General features: G+C 44.0%; 1 protein-coding gene across 2 annotated transcripts in view; it reads right to left on the bottom strand.

The window, feature by feature from the left end:
• Positions 1-9,118, bottom strand: part of TPD52 (tumor protein D52) — a 126,241-nt gene extending 117,123 nt beyond the window's left edge. Inside the window, exon 1 of one of the 2 annotated variants that reach the window (XM_062570254.1) lies at positions 8,993-9,118. In XM_062570254.1, the coding sequence (XP_062426238.1) occupies positions 8,993-9,014 (22 nt within the window). In that variant the 5' untranslated portion in view covers positions 9,015-9,118. Of the gene's footprint in view, positions 1-8,359; positions 8,604-8,992 lie in introns of those variants that run through there. The other variant, XM_062570253.1, reaches the window with a different exon arrangement.
• Positions 9,119-19,895: the final 10,777 nt, after the last annotated feature.

Here is a 19,895-nt window from a genome sequence, read left to right as displayed (position 1 = left end):
AAGCAGGATGTCTCAAACACCCGTTTTTGTAAGGGTGATGTAAGTTTTCCAATTAGAAATTAGAAATTCAATTGAATTAGCAATTCAAACAGTGCCCACGATTTGCACTAGCCATCTACATTTAGCAGTGCATGCAACTTGCAGCCTGGAAGTCTGTGTTTTAAGCAGTGTACCCAGAGGGGCATTAGTCAAAGGGCTCACAGGGTGTCACTTCCAGTTTCAGAATACTTATTGCAATTACTGCCAAACTGGTGAGCCGTTTCAACCAAGCGTTCACAACCGCGGACTTGCAGTGAAACCTACTGAAGAAGCCACCCCCTGCCATGCACACGCTAAAAGCCATGGAAGCGTGGATTCCTCGTAGGAGGCTTTCCATACAGTCTAACTGCCCTAACAAGCAGTTTGTGCGTTACCGCACCAGCCAGCAACGTCCTACCGCACAAGCGGTTTCTCTTTGGCAATTGTTACCTGCTCACTGAGCTTCTGTGTTGTTTATCCATTGACAAGCAAGACAGCTAAACAAGTTCAGTATTAACAGCAACACTGGTTTAGCTGTTAAAGGCTACATACTCTGAAATTGAATTCTGCTTCTGACACCAAGTACTTAGGGATTCCTCCAGAAAAGAAAAGCCATAGCTAACTAAGTATGTACAGGTTGGCACAAAAGGGGACTTAATTCTGAAAGCAGACCTGTTCTTGTCTAAAAGTCAAGGCCTTATTCTTAGAGAGACATTCATACTCTTAAAAAAAAGCTTACTACCTCTTGCTTATTCCATTCTACTGAACTGAATAAAGTGCTAAGCAGAGGCTGATGGGGAACATAGTGTGCTTGAAACAGGGTTTGAAACAGGGCTGAGCATTTGGGGAAGCAGGAAGCCAGACCTGACTAATGATCCAAGTCTTCCTCTTACATAACAGGAAGATGAGCAATTTCTGACGGCCTGTCAAGCACCAGCACAGTTCCCAGCTTGCCACTTCAGACACGTTATTGGCCTTCATCAGATGTCAAAACAGCTAACCCTCTTTGGTCAGCTGCGATAACTTCCCCCCCTACACACTTCTTCCAGTGACTCAGGAGGTGGTGACAGGCCACAGGGCACGCTCCAGATACTGCTTAGCTACAGTGCCATGAACCACTGCTGTCTTGGGCCTAATGAGCTGTCAAAAGCTAGAAGAGAAACCTCCAGAGGACAAGAAGATAAACAAATACCTATCTGGCTGGCATTGAAGCTGAGGCAGTCGTGGAACAAGGAAGAGGCAAGAACTTCCTACAGCTACAGCCTCAGCTCTAGTAGAAGAATATGGTAGAAGAAGAATTCCCTCAGCTCACAAGAGACACCCTAGGTCTTACCCTGGGCTACACAAGTTTCACTGTGAATTCATCTTGCTCAAGGCTCCTGGTGCTATCCAAAGTGATTTTCACAAGCTGCACCTCATTGGAAGGTGCGGAGAAAAAGAGGCTAAAATAAGAAACTCAGCCACAGAGTCACTTGCTAACCCATTTACCACACACCAGATCCTGTGGCCAGGACTGTAGAGCAGGGTGCAACAGGAACAAAAAGGATATAGAGAAGGCATCTGCACTCTGCAAGGCATGATGCATACCACTGAGACAAAAGGCTCAAAGCCTGTACCTCCTTCCAGGGAATGGTAAGCTTTCAAATAGCACATCAAGAGTCTATCCTTATATTCAAAAATCAAATCCCATCTAAAAAAGTGTTTTGGAGCATAACAATACAAAGAGAACACGACACCGCAAGCGGCTTGTCAAGAAGATGAAACACACAGAGACAGGTGGTTTAAGAAGTCAAGGCTCAAAGCAAAGTACATTCTGATAAAACAGCTTGTTTTTCTTCCCCAAGACAGAGGGACACCTGACAACAGGAAAGTTAATACCTGAATAAGGTTTATTCTCCATCCCTGTGAACCAGGCTATTACTACTACTGATGCCCATCTCTGAAAGCATTTTGGCTGCTCTGTGAGCCTCTTCAGGGACTACTTAGCACAGATTTGAGTGGTGCTATGGAAACAGCATGCAGCAGTTTAAGCCAATCATGCTGACTGAAGCCTGTCTACGTTCAGACATAAACTAAGCTTTGTAAACAGTGACCAAAGCGCACAGAGGGGTTAAGAAGAGTGACTAATTTGGATTCTGGGAATCTTTACTGCTTCCTTTTTCAGCCTGTTTCTTGATGCTCCTCAGGAAACTGCAAGACATAGGCAATACTTTAGGGCTTTGCTGAAGGGATTTCTACAGAGCAGTGACCGCAGAGCAAGACAGGCTCCAGCCAATGCAAGCTGTACCCCTTTCACGCCTCAGTCTTTCTTTTGGGTCAGAAATATGTTTCCTGCTAGGAAAACAGGGGGAAAAAGGAAAACTTCTTTAAAGAAGACAGCTTCATTAAAAATGCCTTAGGTCCTCTTACAACTCCACTCACAGGAGCAGCACAAGGAAGCAGGGAAACAAGCTGTATCAGCACCCTAGAATATTTGGGACCAGAAGAATATAGGGGACCAGAAGGAGCAAGTTTAGGGTAAGGGCCTTCTTCAAAGCCAGCCTTGCCTGGTATCAGCTGCAGAAATGAAGACTTAAGTCCTTCTGGAGGCTAGGCTGCCAGAGAGTATAGCAATGAATATCAGACAGTTATGACTCTACTAGAAGGATCTGGGGTTTTTCTTTTAAATTCCACTATCCATATCAAGTTAATCAAGACTTTCTGATGGCATGATATGATACACATTTAGGCTGACAGTAGCTGAAGAGAGGGGTGAGTAAGATTGGGTTCTGTTCAGTTTAGGTCTCCTGCTGTTAGTTCAATTAAAGTGCTTTGGAACAAGAGTAAACAAAGCAAAGCAGACTAGAGCAAAATCCCTGACGCACACAGCTGAAACACGCAGCTTTGCCATGCTAAAGAAGATCTAAGCAGCACTACTTAAAATTCTTCTCTTTCAACATTTTCAAGGGTTTTATCATGCACTAAGGTCACTGCCAAGTGTGGGCTCTGATCCTAGCGAAGCACAAGGGAAGCATCTGCCTGAAAATACCAACTCCAGTCCCAGTAGTGTCCCTTAGCACATCTTTTCTCCCTGTCCCGGGCTTAGAAGGCTCTGATGAAACTCCACTCCCCTCTAGCTGTTACAGAAGAGAAAGCGTAACAGGCAGAAATCTGCCATTCTGCCTTTCCCTCCACCCACAGCAAGCTGCAGCCAGCTCCCCAGCCTCCCTGCTACCCTGTAACTAGGCAGTGCCATTGCTAGTAACAGGCCACAAGCTTCGTACCGAGTTTGCAAGGCCTCAGCACCACAGCTTGTAAGGCTTGCTTGGTCTGAACTCTCCTTGATCTGCCACAGCATCATTTTACTTGCTTTAGCTGTAGCAGCAATGCTTCTAATTGAATGGGTGACTATGGCTAATCTATTTTTTGTTTATCTTCTTGTATGGTACCACTACGGTTTTACGACTCTCACATAACAATGTAGACTGAAGAAATATAGGCCTGCTACGATAATAGAGGCCTCAAGAAGTGGAAACACAGGAGGCAATGGTTAAGGAGTACAGGCACAGGATGATAACAGATGTGGTATGGGCTTGACACTGGAGAGCCCACAGCTATCAGCAACTCCTCAGTGGCCTGTTAGAGGAATGCAGATCTGCAGTGGGACAAGACTGGTTTTGCAAGTAACAAAGAGAACAAAGAAACGGCATCTAACATACACAGAAGGCACGATATATAGTAAACTTGGATGTAATATGCAAACCAATGAAGAAAAAGCAGACATGTAAAAGTGTGTTAGCAAACATACAAAAAAAGGATCCCCAGTGGATCCTACAGTGAGGAAGAAGCTGCCATCAACATCATACTCCTCTCAGTAAAAGATCTCCTGATGCTGACAACTCATCATAATATCCAGCTACCACCACAATACTATCAGCCTTAGGATCCAGAGGAGCAGAAGGAAAGATGAGCATAAAATTCAAGAAAATGGGTAGAAACTAATTGTGCATATAATAATTTTAGCTATATTATTACCATTAATGAAACTTTTCCTGCATGGAAGTATTCTTTCTTTTTCTGTAATAATTACATCTAGACTAACAATGATTATTGAGTTAGACAATTCAGGTCTCAATTACACTAGCAATAAATTCTTGGCTATATTTTTTACATACACATCCCGCCCACCCTTCTAGTTAGGAAGTAAGCAATAGCACAACAAGCATTTTTGAGTATTCCCAAGCACAAGCATTTACTGGTAGCCAGCTCACTCCTTGGTGCACTTCCACTCTCTCCAAAGGGAAACTACGGATCCTAGCAGCTCTCTACACCTGTGCCAGAGATGAGTGTTTTCACAGGAGGGCAACGACAGTCACTTTAGCTCATGACATGATTCTGCTGCACTGCCAAAGCTGACATGCAGCTACGTATTCATTCAGCTCCCTTTAACTAGGGGGAGAGGGGGAGGAAGAAGAGGAAGAAAACATTTAATATTTAGATATTTAACATTTTAGAACATTACAGGTAGCTTGTCTACTGCTGCAGACCCTTGAAAAATAGAAGGCTGACATTGAAAGTCTGGCCTCTAATCTGAGGTTTTCAGATAAAGCATCCCAATCTCTCTGCCTGATAAACACATACCAAATGCAGGGGCTTTGAAGAGGCTCGCTACCTTTAACAGGAGGGAAAAGCTGTCCCTCTACAGTCTTAACCTGAAGCTGACACAGAGTGACAACTCTGGCTGAACGGCAGCATTTCAGTTTAGTGCTTAATCTCACTTAATGCTTGCTTTCCCTTTCAGTCACCCTCTGTTTGACATTTTTCTGCTTACTCACTGCAGGATATTAAAAGGACAATGGTACACACCTCCTTTGCTCTGTGGATCAAACCTCAACCAGAAGAGCCCACATTATAAAGAAGGCAGCAGAAGCAACAGTAGAATCAGATGAAGCAAATCAAAGTAGCTTTCTCTTAAAAACACAAAAAATATCCCACATCTGTCAGATGTTTGCTGCACAGGGTTCAGCAACCTAAGCTATTGTTCTCTCCTATTAAACCAAGATTAGAGCATTCTTTTTTAAAATATATATATCCCCTCTCTCTCTCTCTCCTTTGAAAGCTGGTCAACGAAACATTGGCTTTCAAGTTGAATCCCTGCTGCTGCGGAAACATCACTTTTTGAAGAAATGCAGTCAATAACCTCCCCTACCAGCAATAATGTTCAGCACCCTAAGGAATTAGGGATCCACAAATAATTTAACTCATTGACTTTACTTGGACCACTGGCAAATCTAGTCCCTTTATTTCATACAAGACTTCTCTATTCGGCTAGGGCACTCCCTCCTCATGGAAATTGCCCAGACCACTGCTCCTGTTAAAGAAGCAAATGGCTATAAAGGAACAAGACAGAGCTTCCTTGACATCCCAGCAGAGGTTGTCAGTCAAGGGCTACCATGCCTAGCAACTGTAGAAGACAAAAAAAAATGCATGTACAAGAGAGTGGAACAAGAAAGTGAGTGGAAATAAGATTCCCAAGGCAAACAAGTACAGCACACAGTTATCACCAGCACCTTTCACAGCATGGAAAGCTGAGTCTAGAGCCTGGTTCCCTCCAAACTCAGACATGAGGGAGAAAACAGGCACAAAATCTCAAAAAACAACTAAAGAGCCAGTGTCACAGGAAAAGAGTAAGGAAGTCCAGTTTAACTCAGTGTATATATATGCATGTATCTTGCCAAAGAGACGATAAAGACTGAAAGCGAGGTCTGCTGATTGTATGCATGGCAGGAGGGGTGAGGAGAGAGAGAAGAAAGACAGCCACCACTATGGCTTTTTCCATAGCCTAGCAAGGAACACACCACCTCATCTGACAGCCTAAGATCCACTGTACTCACTTTATCCACAAAGTAGAGAAAGATATTTGTCCAATACATGCCAGTATTGTTCTGAAACCAGAACCGAGATAGTTTTTTGTTTGTTTTAAACCAGCAAGGTCAGGCAACGCCTAACAGGAGCATTACTGGAATTACTACTTGCAGCAGTGTCCTGCACACACACACACACATTACTTCCCCAGAATTTAATTCCTCATTCATCAATATCTCAGCCCCTTTGAAAGCAAGTGTTTGATAATAAAATATTGTCCCCTACAAATCCTGACAGGTCTCTTGTTGCTTAAATGGGCATTTGCAGAGAAAAAAAGTGGAATTCACAGACTATTTCACAGGGTTTAACAGTGCAGAAAACACAATATAGAATAGACAGGACTTGCATCAATTCGATGTCACTGGGATTTTAAAAGGTCTAAGCAGCTGCAGCCTGGCCTTGTTGAAGGATCAAAGGAATCAGATTCATGGCTAAGCTTTCCCTACCCAGAGAAGTCTGAAGTCAGACTTTACTAACCCCGGCTGGACAAGGGCTTTGCTTGGTCATGTGCACACGGGCCACAGCACTGGCTATATGGAGCAGGGGCGGACTACTCATCACTCAAGTCACTGCTATGGACAAGCAGTTCAGTGAACTATTCCTTTAGTTTCAACAACAGCTGTCTCAATTCCACTCTTATGTTACTTATCAAGTGTTTGATTTTACAACTACACAATAAGAAAAACTCTTAGCTACAGTATCGTAAGTAACAGGAGATAAAGAAAACAAATACAGCAGCAGAAAAAGCTGTACCTTAGACCAGTTGGACAATGGGGGAATTCTTGTCCTGCTGCCAGCAGCAGTTCCTTCTGCATAAAAGGAACACAGAAGTCCACTTTATCAGCTCAAGAAATGCAAGTCAAGGCTCTCGGAAAAGAAAGGATTACATGCTCTCTCAAGATAACCACGCAAAGTGTTTCGGGACTCCTCGGTCCAGCAAAACCAGAAGATGTCGTCAGGTAGAATTTACAACCCAAGTACTCCAGTTCACCAATAGGATAAGATTTTGAGGGCTATTAGACTACTACAAGTTATTAACCAAATAAGCACAAGTGTGTTGGCTACTCTAGACTTTTCTCCCTGTACTGTGGGCCTTCACCTTGCCTGAAAGGGAAAATACTGAAATCACCTCCAAAAAGAAGGTGGAAGCGGAAGGTTTGCTCCAAAACAATGCTATGATGTCCCACCAGATACACTATTCTGATATTCTGATATACTACTTAGGGTGCACTATGCTCTATATCCAAAGCTGTATTTACGCAAAAATGAGTTCACTAGCAAGACAAGCTTCTAGAAAGAGTTGGCACTGTCACTGAAGCTTTTGAGGAGACCCCAGTATCTCACTTTCCTTTTCCATTAGAAGCTGTCCAACATGCTATGACTGCAACAAAGGTAGTCACCTTTTGATAGACTCAAACCCAAACAAATTTTCCTTGAAAGAACTTCAGGACAAATACTGAAACAATGATAGGCTTTTGATGCTCAACACACAACACTGAACACTGGCTCTTACCAATCTATTAGTCAGAAAAAAACACAATGTTTCTCTTGCTAGAGCTGGGACAACTTGCCCTGACAAAATAACTTTTATCTGGGTTAACATTCCTCCAACTGGAATTAAAATTCAGATTGAATTTACAGTTGTGCTGTGACTAGCTGAATAGTTCTGTCTGCCACTCTCCATGAACAGTACTTCTTCATATTAAAGAAAAATACAAAATAAAGTCTTTCCACACTTAAAAAATAACTTGGATTAAAATTCATCTGTTTATCTCTCATTTGAAGAATCCTCAGCACTTCAGAATGGTTGAAAGCACCTCCCTGAGGAAAGCCACACCCCTCACCACATTTTATCTGCTACTCCAAGAAAAATAACTTGCCCGTTTTCTCTGTATACGGGGAAATTCAGCAGTCATTTCCAGTTGTGCAAGTGCACAGAACACTGGAGCCAGCGCGCAGATGGATCAAGGCTGCTGCCTGAATCAGCTCACCAGGCAGTGCAGGGCGCGGGAAGCCTGGGGGTTACAGTCCCGGGGCCTTGCAGACCTCCAACACTGCTATTGCCACTTACACCATAACCAGACAAGGACAAACCAAGAGGATATACACCTTTTAGGAGAAAAGCTTTGAAAGCAAGAGGTCTTCCTTAACATGCATTTGGGTTGGCTCCCATCAGACACCAACTGTTCTCCTGGGCAAGAGTCCCAAGATTGATTTTTTATTTTAAGTCTATGAAGTTCTAAAGAGAGCACTGCCACCATGACAGCCAGAAGGACCATCTTCCCCCACGCAAACCCCTGAAGCACCATCACCTTTCACAACCTACAGACACCCTCCAGAGACACCACCCCGCACCAAAACGACGCTGCCTGCCGCTCCCAGCAGCCCTGCTATTACCAGACACAAGTTACACGGTTATAAAATGGCAGCTCCGTACTTTTGACAGGCGGCTCGTTCCTTCCCTCCAGCTGCTGCGGGAAGTTCAACATCCAGCGCCCGCGGCCTGGGGACGGCCGCGCGGCGAGCGCAGGCGGCACCGCGGCCCGCCAGCCGGGGCTCCGCCGGCCCCCGCCTCGGTCACGCCAGCACCCTCCGCCCGCCACCCCGCCTGCTCCGGGCAAGCGCCGCAACAGGCGCGGAGACCCCTTCTCCCCGCGGCGGCGGCGGGCTCCCGCGCCCGCGCCGGGCTGCGCCGCGCGCGCTCCTGCCCCGCGTTAATGAGACCCTCCGATATGCACCGCTAAGGGAAGGGGGGTGCATATTTTCCTTTTTTTTCCTTTTTTCTTTCTTTTTTTCTTTTTTTTCATTTTTTTTTCTTTTTTCATTTTTTTTCTTTTTTTTCCCTCGGCTTTTTTAAGTTATTTTCACGAGACGACCGGCTAAGCGCCCGCCTCGCCCGCGCTCTGAGCCCTCCACGCGGGACCCGCGCGGCGCGGCGAGGAGGGAGGGGGAGGTGGGCGCGGGCGGCGCGGCGCGGGGCCGCGCACGAGGCGCCCGCGGGCCATGTGCCGCGCGGGGCGGGGCCGCGCGGCGGCGGCGGGGGGGGGCTGCGCGGCCCCGCCGCCCTTACCTTGCTCCCCGCCGGGCTCCATGGCGGCCGCGAGGGCCCCGGCTCCGCCGCCTCCCTGCCGCGGGGCAGCCGACGCGCTCGCTCCGCGGCTCGGCTCGGCTCGGCTCGGCAGCCGCCGCCCCAGCCCCCGCCGGCGGCTCGTTGGCAGCGCTGGCGCCGCCCGCGCCCCGCAGGGGGCGGACTCGGCCGCGCGTCAGCCCGCGGCGCCGCCCCGCGGCCCCAGGTGAGCGCCCGCCGCGCCGCGCCGCGCAGCGCCGCGAGCCGCGCAGCGCCGCGCAGGGGCGGGGCGCCCGCCCGGCGCTTCCGAGCCGGAGAATCACCGCGGAAAGGAGATAAACCAGCCAATAAATCATGAGTGAATAAACAAGCTACGAATAAACAGATAATGAAAAAATAAGTACCCTGTGAATAAATAAATGCTCTCCCCTACCGCAACCACAGAATCCGGGCCTAGGCGTACGCGTTCGGCACTCCTGTGCCGATTCCCTAAGAGCCCTTGCGCTCGAGATTATTGCTCAGCACGTGGCGTCAGCCGTAGTGCCATGCCTGCATCATGCTGCTGGAAGTGCCTTCCCCCTTCGGATGGGGTATCTCTCTTTTTCCTTCCCCCCCCCCTTTTTTTTGTCCCAACACGTCTCTACCGAATGGGCTGCAGCACAACACCGAGTTGGTGCCGGTTTTCGGCTCTTCCCTGCGGCCGGTGGCCTCCAGCAGCTGGCATCACGACAGCTGACCCAGCACAAACTTAGTTCAGGAAAACAGTCCCCGATCCAGCACTAACTGTGTTCCAGCAAGCTTTACATGATAAAACTATGAAGAAATTGGAAGCGGCAGAGCGAATTTGTAGTGGATCAATTCTTTGCATCAGGTGACTGCAGCATTTTTAATCCAGTATTAGGAGCCCTAAAGCTGGATTTATTGGCTTGTCAAAGCAAGGCCCAGGTTTCTCCAGCGGTAACTCTTTACCCGAGTCCTTATATAGTATTTTGCACTCCAATGTAGTGTCTCACTATCTGTAAAATACTTCTGCAGCTTGGATGCTATGCAGCTGTAATAGAATATTGTGAATTTTGCTTCTACCAGCCTGGGTAAAGTTAACACATGGAAAGCTGTTGCTATCTCTATTACCATACCATTAGCAGTAATGGATTGCGTAATTTTAAAAAGTAAACATATTCATTTGTTCTGTAAAGGATGCCTTTGTCAGTGGTTCTCCTTCTTCTATTTTTTATGCATTTGCTAGTAAAAGCACATGCATACTCACAAATTGCACAATGTTACTGAAATTAAACTGTGATTTTATTTTAGCCTCAGAGATTCCCCTGTGAGACTTGCTAGCACTTACAACAGGCAAACTGGTGCACTGTGGCTGCATTAAATAGCACTAGCTGTTGAAAAGAAAATAGACCACCAACTACCCTCAATATAATCCGAGCTCTTTCTATTAAAATAACACTAAGTGCTGAGAAGTTTCATTACACAGTCTGACAAGCAAGCTGCTTTACAAGACTATCAAGAATATTAAGCTGTCATATACCTTTTACCCGACCCTTTTCTAATCCCCGATCCCGACATCTGTGGATTTGTTTGTTCGAAAAGATCAATGTTTGCACAGAACGAGTGGCAAGGCATGCATGGCGTAGGGTTTGTGAATAGGCAGATTGTCCCTGCTGTTCAGCGTGCACAGTCACATGGCAGAGCGGCACAATAGAGAGTCAGGAGGTGCCAATTCAGGGCGTCCTTGCTCTGGATAATAACGTCAAACAGCATCAAACCCAGGTATTTCTCAAAGTATGAGGCAGCTGAGGAACATGAGTTTCTGCCAGGCTAAAGGAACACTTGCTCCTACTCCAGAATATGCATAGTTGAAGCAGGAGACAATTACAGTGATGCCATAAAAACAGCAAGTAGATAAAGCAAGGCATAAATATGCAGGGATGTATTCATAACACAGGAATTTAGTTAAGCATGTGATTTTTAGCACACAATGCTCATCCTGCATATCTCACAGTTTCATAACTATTTCAGTAAATGAATTTGAACACATACTTCAGAAAGTGCATCTGGTTTTATATATAAAACTCCACTTGAAGCTCAAGCTTTCACACTGAGTAGCTGATATTTTATAAGTAATCTTTAATGAGAGTGGAGGAATAGCAGCAGCATCGAATTGGCATCCCTTTACTTTGCAGCTGCTTTACACTAGCAGCAGCCCTGAAGTATCTGCCGGGAATCAACCTGCAGAGAAGTGAAGCGATCAGCACCTCGCTGCTTCTTTAGGGTGCAGGAATACAGGAATCAGCCAGCGCATCCGAAAAACAAGAGCTGGTGATCAAGACAGGACTGCTACCGAGACAGCTGATTCAGTAGGCCTCTGCCGGCTTCCATGGGTGTGAGGAAAGCAGCTGTTCCCAGCAAAGCACCAATAACTCATTTATGGTCCTCCCCACTGAGGAATGCTCTTTCCATGCAGCTGTAACCCTAGTCTATACAATCATACTTTTTTTTTTTTTTTTAATTTCCTCCTTTAAACTTAGAATCCTCCCCCTTCCCAGGTCACTCTGGAGTTGGATTTCCTTAGCAACTGCGGCCCACTAGCAGCCTCACTGTTCAGCTATTGCTACCAGCCTTCTTTTTTAAAATCATGTGTAAAGTAGCCTTGACTCTTCTTGTCTGTATAGATTTCTCTTCCCTCTTGTTGACTTCTGATTGAGCTTGAATTCTTTTGTTAACAAAGTAGTATTCTTGCATTTTGTTTTCAACTTTGACTTTTTCTTAAACACTGAGAGCATGGTCACAATATCCATAGCTGGTGCCTGTACAGTCTCTTAGCCCAGCTTCATGTGGGTTACCTATAGGAACTCAGCCAAATCAGATTCCCAGCTATCTTCTCCAGAAAGAATTTAGAGATGAAATAGACACCAAAATCCTTCTGCCTAGTCTCCACATATGAGCATATTCCCTTTTCACGTTGGAGTCCAGACTAGTGAGGAGATGGAATTGTTGTAATGAGTGTCTACAACTCAAACTAATGCCTATTAAAGGTAGTATGAGTATCGTCTAAAGGTGCCAGCTACAGTCACAGAATATAAACACATAAACCCAGAAGAAGAGACTGTGTCTGCCCTGAGGGCCTTATTGTCTTTTTGAAAAAGGACAGAAGTGAGCAAGGACAACGGGACTAGCAGCGTGCTGAGCTACAAAGCTTTGTGCCCCTGACTTCTCATTTCATCCTACCAGTTATAACATTATTAACTAACGTGAAAGTTAATAGATAGCAAAGCTTCTCCAGCTTGGGACTACCTACCTAAATCTGGGATTTTGAAGTATTTTGTCTTGGGTAGGATTGTGCCTGTCCCATGCAAGTGTCATTTGTTGTATAGGAATACAAGCAGGGTGATAAAACCAGAAGCAGGTTGTGTCCTAATGGAGTAACTATATGAAAGATTTCATGTCATATTCACAACATTTGAGTCTTCCTAGTGCTTTGACTTACAGACAGGCTCGATCTCCCGCTTTGGAATGAGATCCCAGTTTTAAAATATATTCCCCCTAAATCAGATGTTTACTGCACATATTGGGCAGAAATGCCTAAAAGCCAAGGCTTCAAAGAATTTGTACTTGCAAGTTCATCTAAGAATCCACACATCCAGATTTAAGACAAATTAATTATTTTTCAAAAACCTTGCAGCACTGCAGCTTTTCTGTTGTAGTTGCAAATGCAGTTATATCCAAACAGGTATCTTGTATGTTTACGGAGATGAATCTGATGATGCTAAGGTGTACTGGTTTAGAGTAGCTGTTGTACTGATATAATGGCACACACAAATATGCTCATGCAAACGTAAGTGTGCTGAGTGGGCCATGAGTGGCAACAAGGCTCAGCCCCAAAGCATTTTAGACCTACCATGGTCTAAGCAGCCATGGAAATACTTACTCCATGCAACGCTAGTTCGGAGACGAACTTTTGTATTGTAGAGCTCTCACTGTCCACTCAGCTACATGGACTCCCTACACTGTGGGGGGAAGAGCTAGGTACCTCCAAATGGGAACCCCAAAGGCTCACTGAATCACAGAAGTCACAAAATCTAACCAATAGAAAGTGCTAAAGAAACTTGTCCCGATTGCTTTCTCTTTCCAAGGCTGTAGTACTTCACTTAGCACAAAAAAAAAAAAAAAAAAAAAAAAAAAAAAAAATCCTCTGTTCATTCACAACCTTGAGTCATCTCCTGGAAGAAGTCTGTGTTAAGGAACATGTCCAATGTGTCATTCGAAAACACAGCAAGAGGGCACAGTCAGCCTGGCTTCTTTGCAATTTGTTGGCTAGAAAGACTTTGCTAACTCAAACCTGAGCTCAACTCCCTCTGCTTGGGGAATTAAGCTCTTATCTCCCATAAAGTTGTCTCAAGCTTGTGGGGAAGCACCCTGCACTAGGGTAGGATGGCCTTCAGTCCCTCCAACTGAAACTGTTCTGTGGTATAAATTAAAAAAAAAAAAAAAAAAAAAAAAAAAAAGACTCAAGGGGTCAAAAGAGGCTTTTTCCTATTAGAGTTTAGTGTCAGACGAAACAGCTGCATTCTACCCAGCACATTATTATATACTCAGTATGACACAGCCAAGAACAGGGATTTCTGCTTCCGCACAATAGCTGTGAACACAGCAGTATTGACATTACTCTCACCTCATGGTCCCTTCCTCATAACATGCTGCTGGGCTGGACACTCTGCTGCAACATGCAAGTTCAAAACCCCTTCAGCGAGGCAGAGAGGTGAATACTGAGCCATCACTAGCAAGGCTAAATAAGAAATAGGTAGATACTCAGTGAACCTATACTTCTCATATCCTACGTGAGTATCACTGAGATACTAGAAGAGGAGCACTTGCTTTCGCCTTTCTGTTCACCCTCATTACGTTTGTATGGCTCCCTCACCATGTCCCAAAAGCACTTGCCAGATCAAGCCCTAGCAGCTACAGAGGGGCATACACTGGGTCAGCAATCCCGAGCAGCCTATCCTGCCTGAGGTATGGCTGGAAATTCCCCAAAGCAGAAGTCCTCATGTCCAATTAGCTTTACTGTCAAAGAGAGACATTTGGCATGCGAGCGCTTCTTTAAGGTTGGGTAACAGCTCACCAGCAGGTCAAAGAATTTGGACTTCGGTACATATAGCCTGCTAATTAGCCTTTGTGGAAAATAAATCCTTCACAGCCGTTAGTGTCTGCAGGTCAGCTTAAAGACTATATGTATGTAGAGTATGTACTGGGATAGATAAGCAGATGCCTACTGGGATTTTAGAATTCCTTTGGCCCCAACTCCCTAAAAGGGAAGCTCTGTACATTGCTGAAAATCTCTGTGGATGCCTTTCTACCTCTTTGAATGCCTGAATGTCTCCAAGTTCACGTTCACTTTTTGCAAATGAGTGTTAAGTGCCTGAACTACTTAAATGCTTTAGAAGAAAGCTACCCTACAGTTCTGATCAGTTGGATGCCAATCCATTTAGAGCAGGGTTGCTAGCTGAAAACCTCAAGGTTATTTTGAAGGCCTCTCTCAATAGATTTCAGAGTCCAGCATTGTGAAGCTTCCCTCGGCATTATACAGTGGTCATTTAGCTGTAAAACACTTACTCATCATGGACAAACCCCGAAACCCCTACAGGAACTAAACCTTCCATTAAAGGACCAGGCTTCATGACACCCACCTGCATGAAGTTCGTTTCTGATAAATAACCATGACTGCGTGCATGTGAAGGCTGCTGGCTCCAAATCCATGTCTCCCATCTGCAATAGCATTTGACACACACTCTGGACAGCTATCAGTGAGTGTGGGATAAATAGATATTGGGGAAGGGGGTGAGGAAAAAAATTCAAAAAATTTAACTCTGCTGCAAAGACACTAGAGCGAGTGCTAAAGCACCCCAGTCATCTGGGATTTCTGCTGCTTGCTGGTTATTTCTTGATTTTCCAGTGAAGGAAAAGTACCTATGTGCTTATTTTAATTAAGACCTCCGAAACTCCCATTAAGGTTTATTTCGTATGAGTCAAGAAATTTAGTATAGAAGTACAAATGCTGTAAGCTTTACCATGTGAAAGATACAGCGCAGCTATTAATTTTATCTCAATGGCATTTTTTTCTGCCATTCAGCAAGAGTTACTGAAAACTCATCTGAAAATACTCTGTATTTCTCCCTTTTATCATGCTTTCTTTTCTTCCTCTTGTGAGAGGAAGAATGTTTGTAACTTTGCATTAATTACTTATTCTTGTGCCATGTTTTCCTTTGATAACATTTATGTTCAATTATAGCTCCAGGACAAATGTGATGAAGTGTTCTCAAGCTCGTGAGATATTTCCAGTTATGTCATAAATACGTTAATTGGGGAGCACAGCACTTTCATTGTCACATGCATTGCCGTTTGCTATGAGCACCGTTACTGTCTCAGTAAATATACGTATGTCTGCATCAACTAACTGCTGCTAGTGAGTCAGTCATAAATACACCATTCCAGAAAAATAGACTAAATAAAACATTTTCCCATTCTAGAAATTGATAATGAGGTCATGTCTTCAGTAACTCATTATTAAACCATTTTTAAGGCTGTGGTACTGTACACTTAATACATAGTAATTAATAACCGGAGGATCTAAGATTGCTTTCATATTGTAGTTAACTTTCAGTATACTCTTGTGAGATTACTAGGTATTACTTGGTCCACTTTAAATTAGTGAGTAAACCAAAACATAAGGCTATAAATAATTTGCTAAAAACAGACAGAGAACAGTACTAAAGCCAGAATTAAAATGTAGTAATCCTGTTAAAAGGATACAGGGAAGAGAAGAGCAATGGCTCAATTCACCAAAATGTTCTGAATTGTTTGCAGATTTTACAAGCAGAATATATATATATATATATATATATATGTATGTATGTATGTATATTACAAAATCCTAACCCCTTGCGTGAAACAAACCACAGAACTCCAGCCTGTGAATTCTTGCTGTAGGCATTCTGCTTCCTTGTTTTGCAAATAAAAATAATCAAGCCTAGTAGTTCCCTGACAATACAGCATCTTTTTAAGAGGGGCAATCTCCGTTTCCAAATTCTAAACAAATCAGTGTTCTCACTGATAAGACATTCCACTGAGCTGGCCAATGTAAAGTGAAAATTAGAACAGATCAGACCTTAAATGTTGAGATTAAAGATTCATTCATCTCATTAATCTTTAACTAGTAAGACTTGCCACTTCCTGCTACAGTAGGCAGCTTTGTCATATCTCAATTAGAGGTACCTTTACAAGACATTTGTATAAGATTTACAAGACCCATAGTCTGTATAAATTAGTTTCCCCTTCAGACTGTTATGAAGGCAACTATTCTACATTTCGTAAGAACCTTTAGTTCATACCTGATCTTACAAAGCTCATTTTGAAACTCCTTGCAAAATCCTTTCTTGAAATTTCCACAAAGTAGATGACTATGCTTCTGATATCAGAAAGAACTAAACATATAACTGGATCTCCTCTATTTCTTTTCTATTTAATTTCTATTTGTGCTAATTTAGCTTTCGTCTGAAAACAGCACAGAGGTTATCTGATTTCTCCACAAAACTGAACTTTCACCAGGAGTTCTCTGTTATGGGTCACCTACTTCCCTCTTCAGCAATGGCAACGAGGCACATGTGTGGTTCAGCAAAGTGAACCACCTGGCATCCCCTGCCTGAATGTAGGTCTTTATTTATTTATTTATTTTCTCCCATCAAAGAGAATATTGTGGAAGTTGTTTCGTTTGCAAAAGTCCTTATATTTTTGGCCTGAATTATACAACCGTGCATATCCTAAGCGCAAACATGAACATTTTCCTATTTGTCCATACAATCCCTGAGGCAGGGTGTGTGTAAACTATGATAAAGTAAATAAAAAAAAATGTATTGCTGGCCAATTACAAGCAGTGTACATGCAGTTTTCTGACTTGTGGGAGAACTTTTTCCTCTTAGGGTAGTACTCTACGCTCCTACAACACTTGTTGGCCCCCAAAGCAACTTTACGTATCTCCGCTGTTTCTTTCAGCTCAAGATGTGCATGGTTCATGCTCTGAGGACTCCATAGACTCAGTCCTCACCACAACAGTGACAGCTGTCCACAACTATAAATGCAAGCTGCTTGCAGAGCTGTGAAACCTCCGTACCTGAAAAGTTCCCCTACTCTCCTGAAAGAGCATTTTTGCTTTGCATATTTTTCATTTCTCTTGCTTTGCTGAATTACCAATCTGAGTCTTTGGTAAGAATCCAATTAACATCTAGACTTGCTCTCACTAAGGATTCTGTCCCTTTATGGCTGAAGTTGTTGTTGAGTACTCGTAGCATGCTGTTAGCAAGGTGGCCACCTCTCAGTACAAATTGGAAGTGACTGAAAGATAAATAATGCAAAGATCTTCCTTGGACGCCTGCTGTTCAGTACAGTAGGGGACAGGGCTATAGTCTTGATGTCTTTAACCTCCTTGTTTCCCGCTGTAATGTAGATGCTCACGCACTCATTCTGCCCCTCATGTACACACTGCTTTGCTCTCTCCTTTGCATGTCCGTCAGCTCCCAGCTGCCCTCTCTCGTGCTTGGTGACACCAACTCATTGCTGTTCGTACTTCCCTCCCCCTCAGACTCAAAGAAAGCAGCTTGGTGATTTTGGTCAGGGTTCCACTTTGGCCACAGCCTTGCCCTTTTTACACCTCTACCAGGTGGGTACACTGGGCTCCTAGCACATATCCATGACACGTTAAACCTACGGCCACTTGCCTTGCACTGCGGCAAGGGCCGACTGCCAAGGGCAAACTTCTAGTTTGCTCTGCAAAGCTCTGTGACTGTGCCAAGCCAAATAAGCAATAACAACCTCAGCGCTCAGTAAGGAGGTCTCAGGTTGCCTGTTCTCCCCTCCTCCTCTTAAAGGATTTGGTGCACGCTCCCTTCCCCCCGGCCAGAAGTGCGTGACAGCCCCCTTGGCACGCAGACCCTAAGGTGCCGTCGTGCAGGAGCGTAAGAGTGTGCGAGTTCGAAAGGCATGAGACAGCATGTCCTACAATTCACCTCCCAGTGTGACCGTGATAATTAGTTATGTAATCAGGGTCTTCACCATAGCTATATGAAGCAAATATTGTTTTGCTCTGAAGGAAACACGCATCGTCTGAATGGCTTTATTGCTCGGCCTATAATCGGTACCATCTTACCTTGGTGAAAAACTAATATTTGCAGCTCTTCTTTCTGAACATTGAAATCTGTATTTTTATTTCTCTGGTTATGGCAGTACACAATGGTGTCTCTAATATGCTTTCCACTTAATATATTATCTACTGCTGTCATCTTAAAACGGCTTATGACAAAATCCATAGTTTCTTTTCAGCTCTTCTGTGCTTTGTCCTGAAGATTTATGAAATAAATCAATACATGTCTCAGTGTCTCTAGGCAATCTCAGCATTAAGAGAAAATATCACAGATAAGGGCCTAATTCTCATCAGATGTATACCAAAATAAAGTCAGAATCAGCTCACTGAAGTGAAATTTTTGCTGGTATTAGAACAGAAAATGAGAGGGGAGTCAGACTCTTGATGTAACATGCATCTTTATGAAATTAAAGACATGCTGCACATTTTTTTGTCATTATTGAGCAGAGCAGTAATGAAGAGGTTTATTTAATTGCAAAAGAGCAATTAACTTTTGAAGATGAGTTTCCTGCTCCTGTGAGGAAGCTTGATTTTGTACAGCATATTTCTTTCAAACTAGAGCCTCCAAGTGCCTTGCAGTATTAAATATGTCAGCTGAAGAACTAAATAATAAATAAGGCTGGGGGAAGACAGACCTTTTAGCAAAGCTTTCTCTGTCTTTAAGTAGTCATATCTTTCAAATTTAAAGAGGATGTACACTTCCCCTCCCCCCCCAAAGAAAACACCGCAGAGTGGCTGATGACAAATACTTCCCCTGTTTACACACTCCATCTTTCTGAATACGAGGTGAATGCAGCAAGACGAGGTGCACGTGTTTTTGAAGCACCATGGCAGAAGTAAATTTACACATGGATGACTTCCTTAGCTTTTACTTGCCTAATTGCTTGGCTCTCCCAACAACCTGTTTCTGCCATAACTACGACATCGCTCTGCAATTACACTGTCTCAGAGTAATTGAGCACCATTTTATAGGTGCATAAACACATTCATCAAAGCTGAGGAAAATCTTGGTGCCTTCGGTGTGATGTTTGTGGTCTTCCCCCAAGAGTGCCTTAAGGCAGTGTACAATAAATGTGTAAAGGGGTCTAGTACACCAGCCTGATCCACAAACAGTGAATTTCCGTTTTGCTGTTTATTTTTTCATTGCTTCCAGCCTCCTCAGGCCACGTACTGTAAGGACCACTCATACAGAGCAGAGCAGGAGTAATGGAGAAAACAGGAGACTGGGGAACAGCAACAAATCACTAGCCCAGTAGCTAAAGGAGGGCACCTTTAGGTGCATAATACATAGTTATGTCAGGGGACAAAATGGAATAAGAGAGAAAGCTCCAGTAGTCACTATCTTCCTTTCCTTGTAAGACTTTTTACATGGCTCTTTATTTGTATTTTCATCTTCATGGACACCAGGCTCATAAATACTAAAAGAATTTGTCAAAAATGTACTCTTTAATAGCCTAAAAGAAATTGCATCTGCTGGAGGAATGAGCAGTGCAAAGCAGCCAGGCTCAAGTGCCCTCCCTAAATAGCCTTTTTGCTATTGCCACTCTTGGAGTCAGGATAAAATCTCCAAAATCATGAAGACTTTAAAATGGTACTTGGTGTCATTCTGTTTCCTTCCACTTTCCCTCTGGATCCAGAAGCTTGAGGGAGTGCTCTGATCACGTCCCCAGATTCCTCCTTCTGTCTCCTGGTAGTTTCTAA

The sequence above is a fragment of the Rhea pennata genome, chromosome 2 (assembly GCF_028389875.1).
Source record: "Rhea pennata isolate bPtePen1 chromosome 2, bPtePen1.pri, whole genome shotgun sequence".
NCBI classification, from domain to species: domain Eukaryota; kingdom Metazoa; phylum Chordata; class Aves; order Rheiformes; family Rheidae; genus Rhea; species Rhea pennata.
The sequence above is the reverse complement of the archived record's forward strand: the minus strand, read 5'-3'. Positions and strand labels throughout refer to the sequence as shown.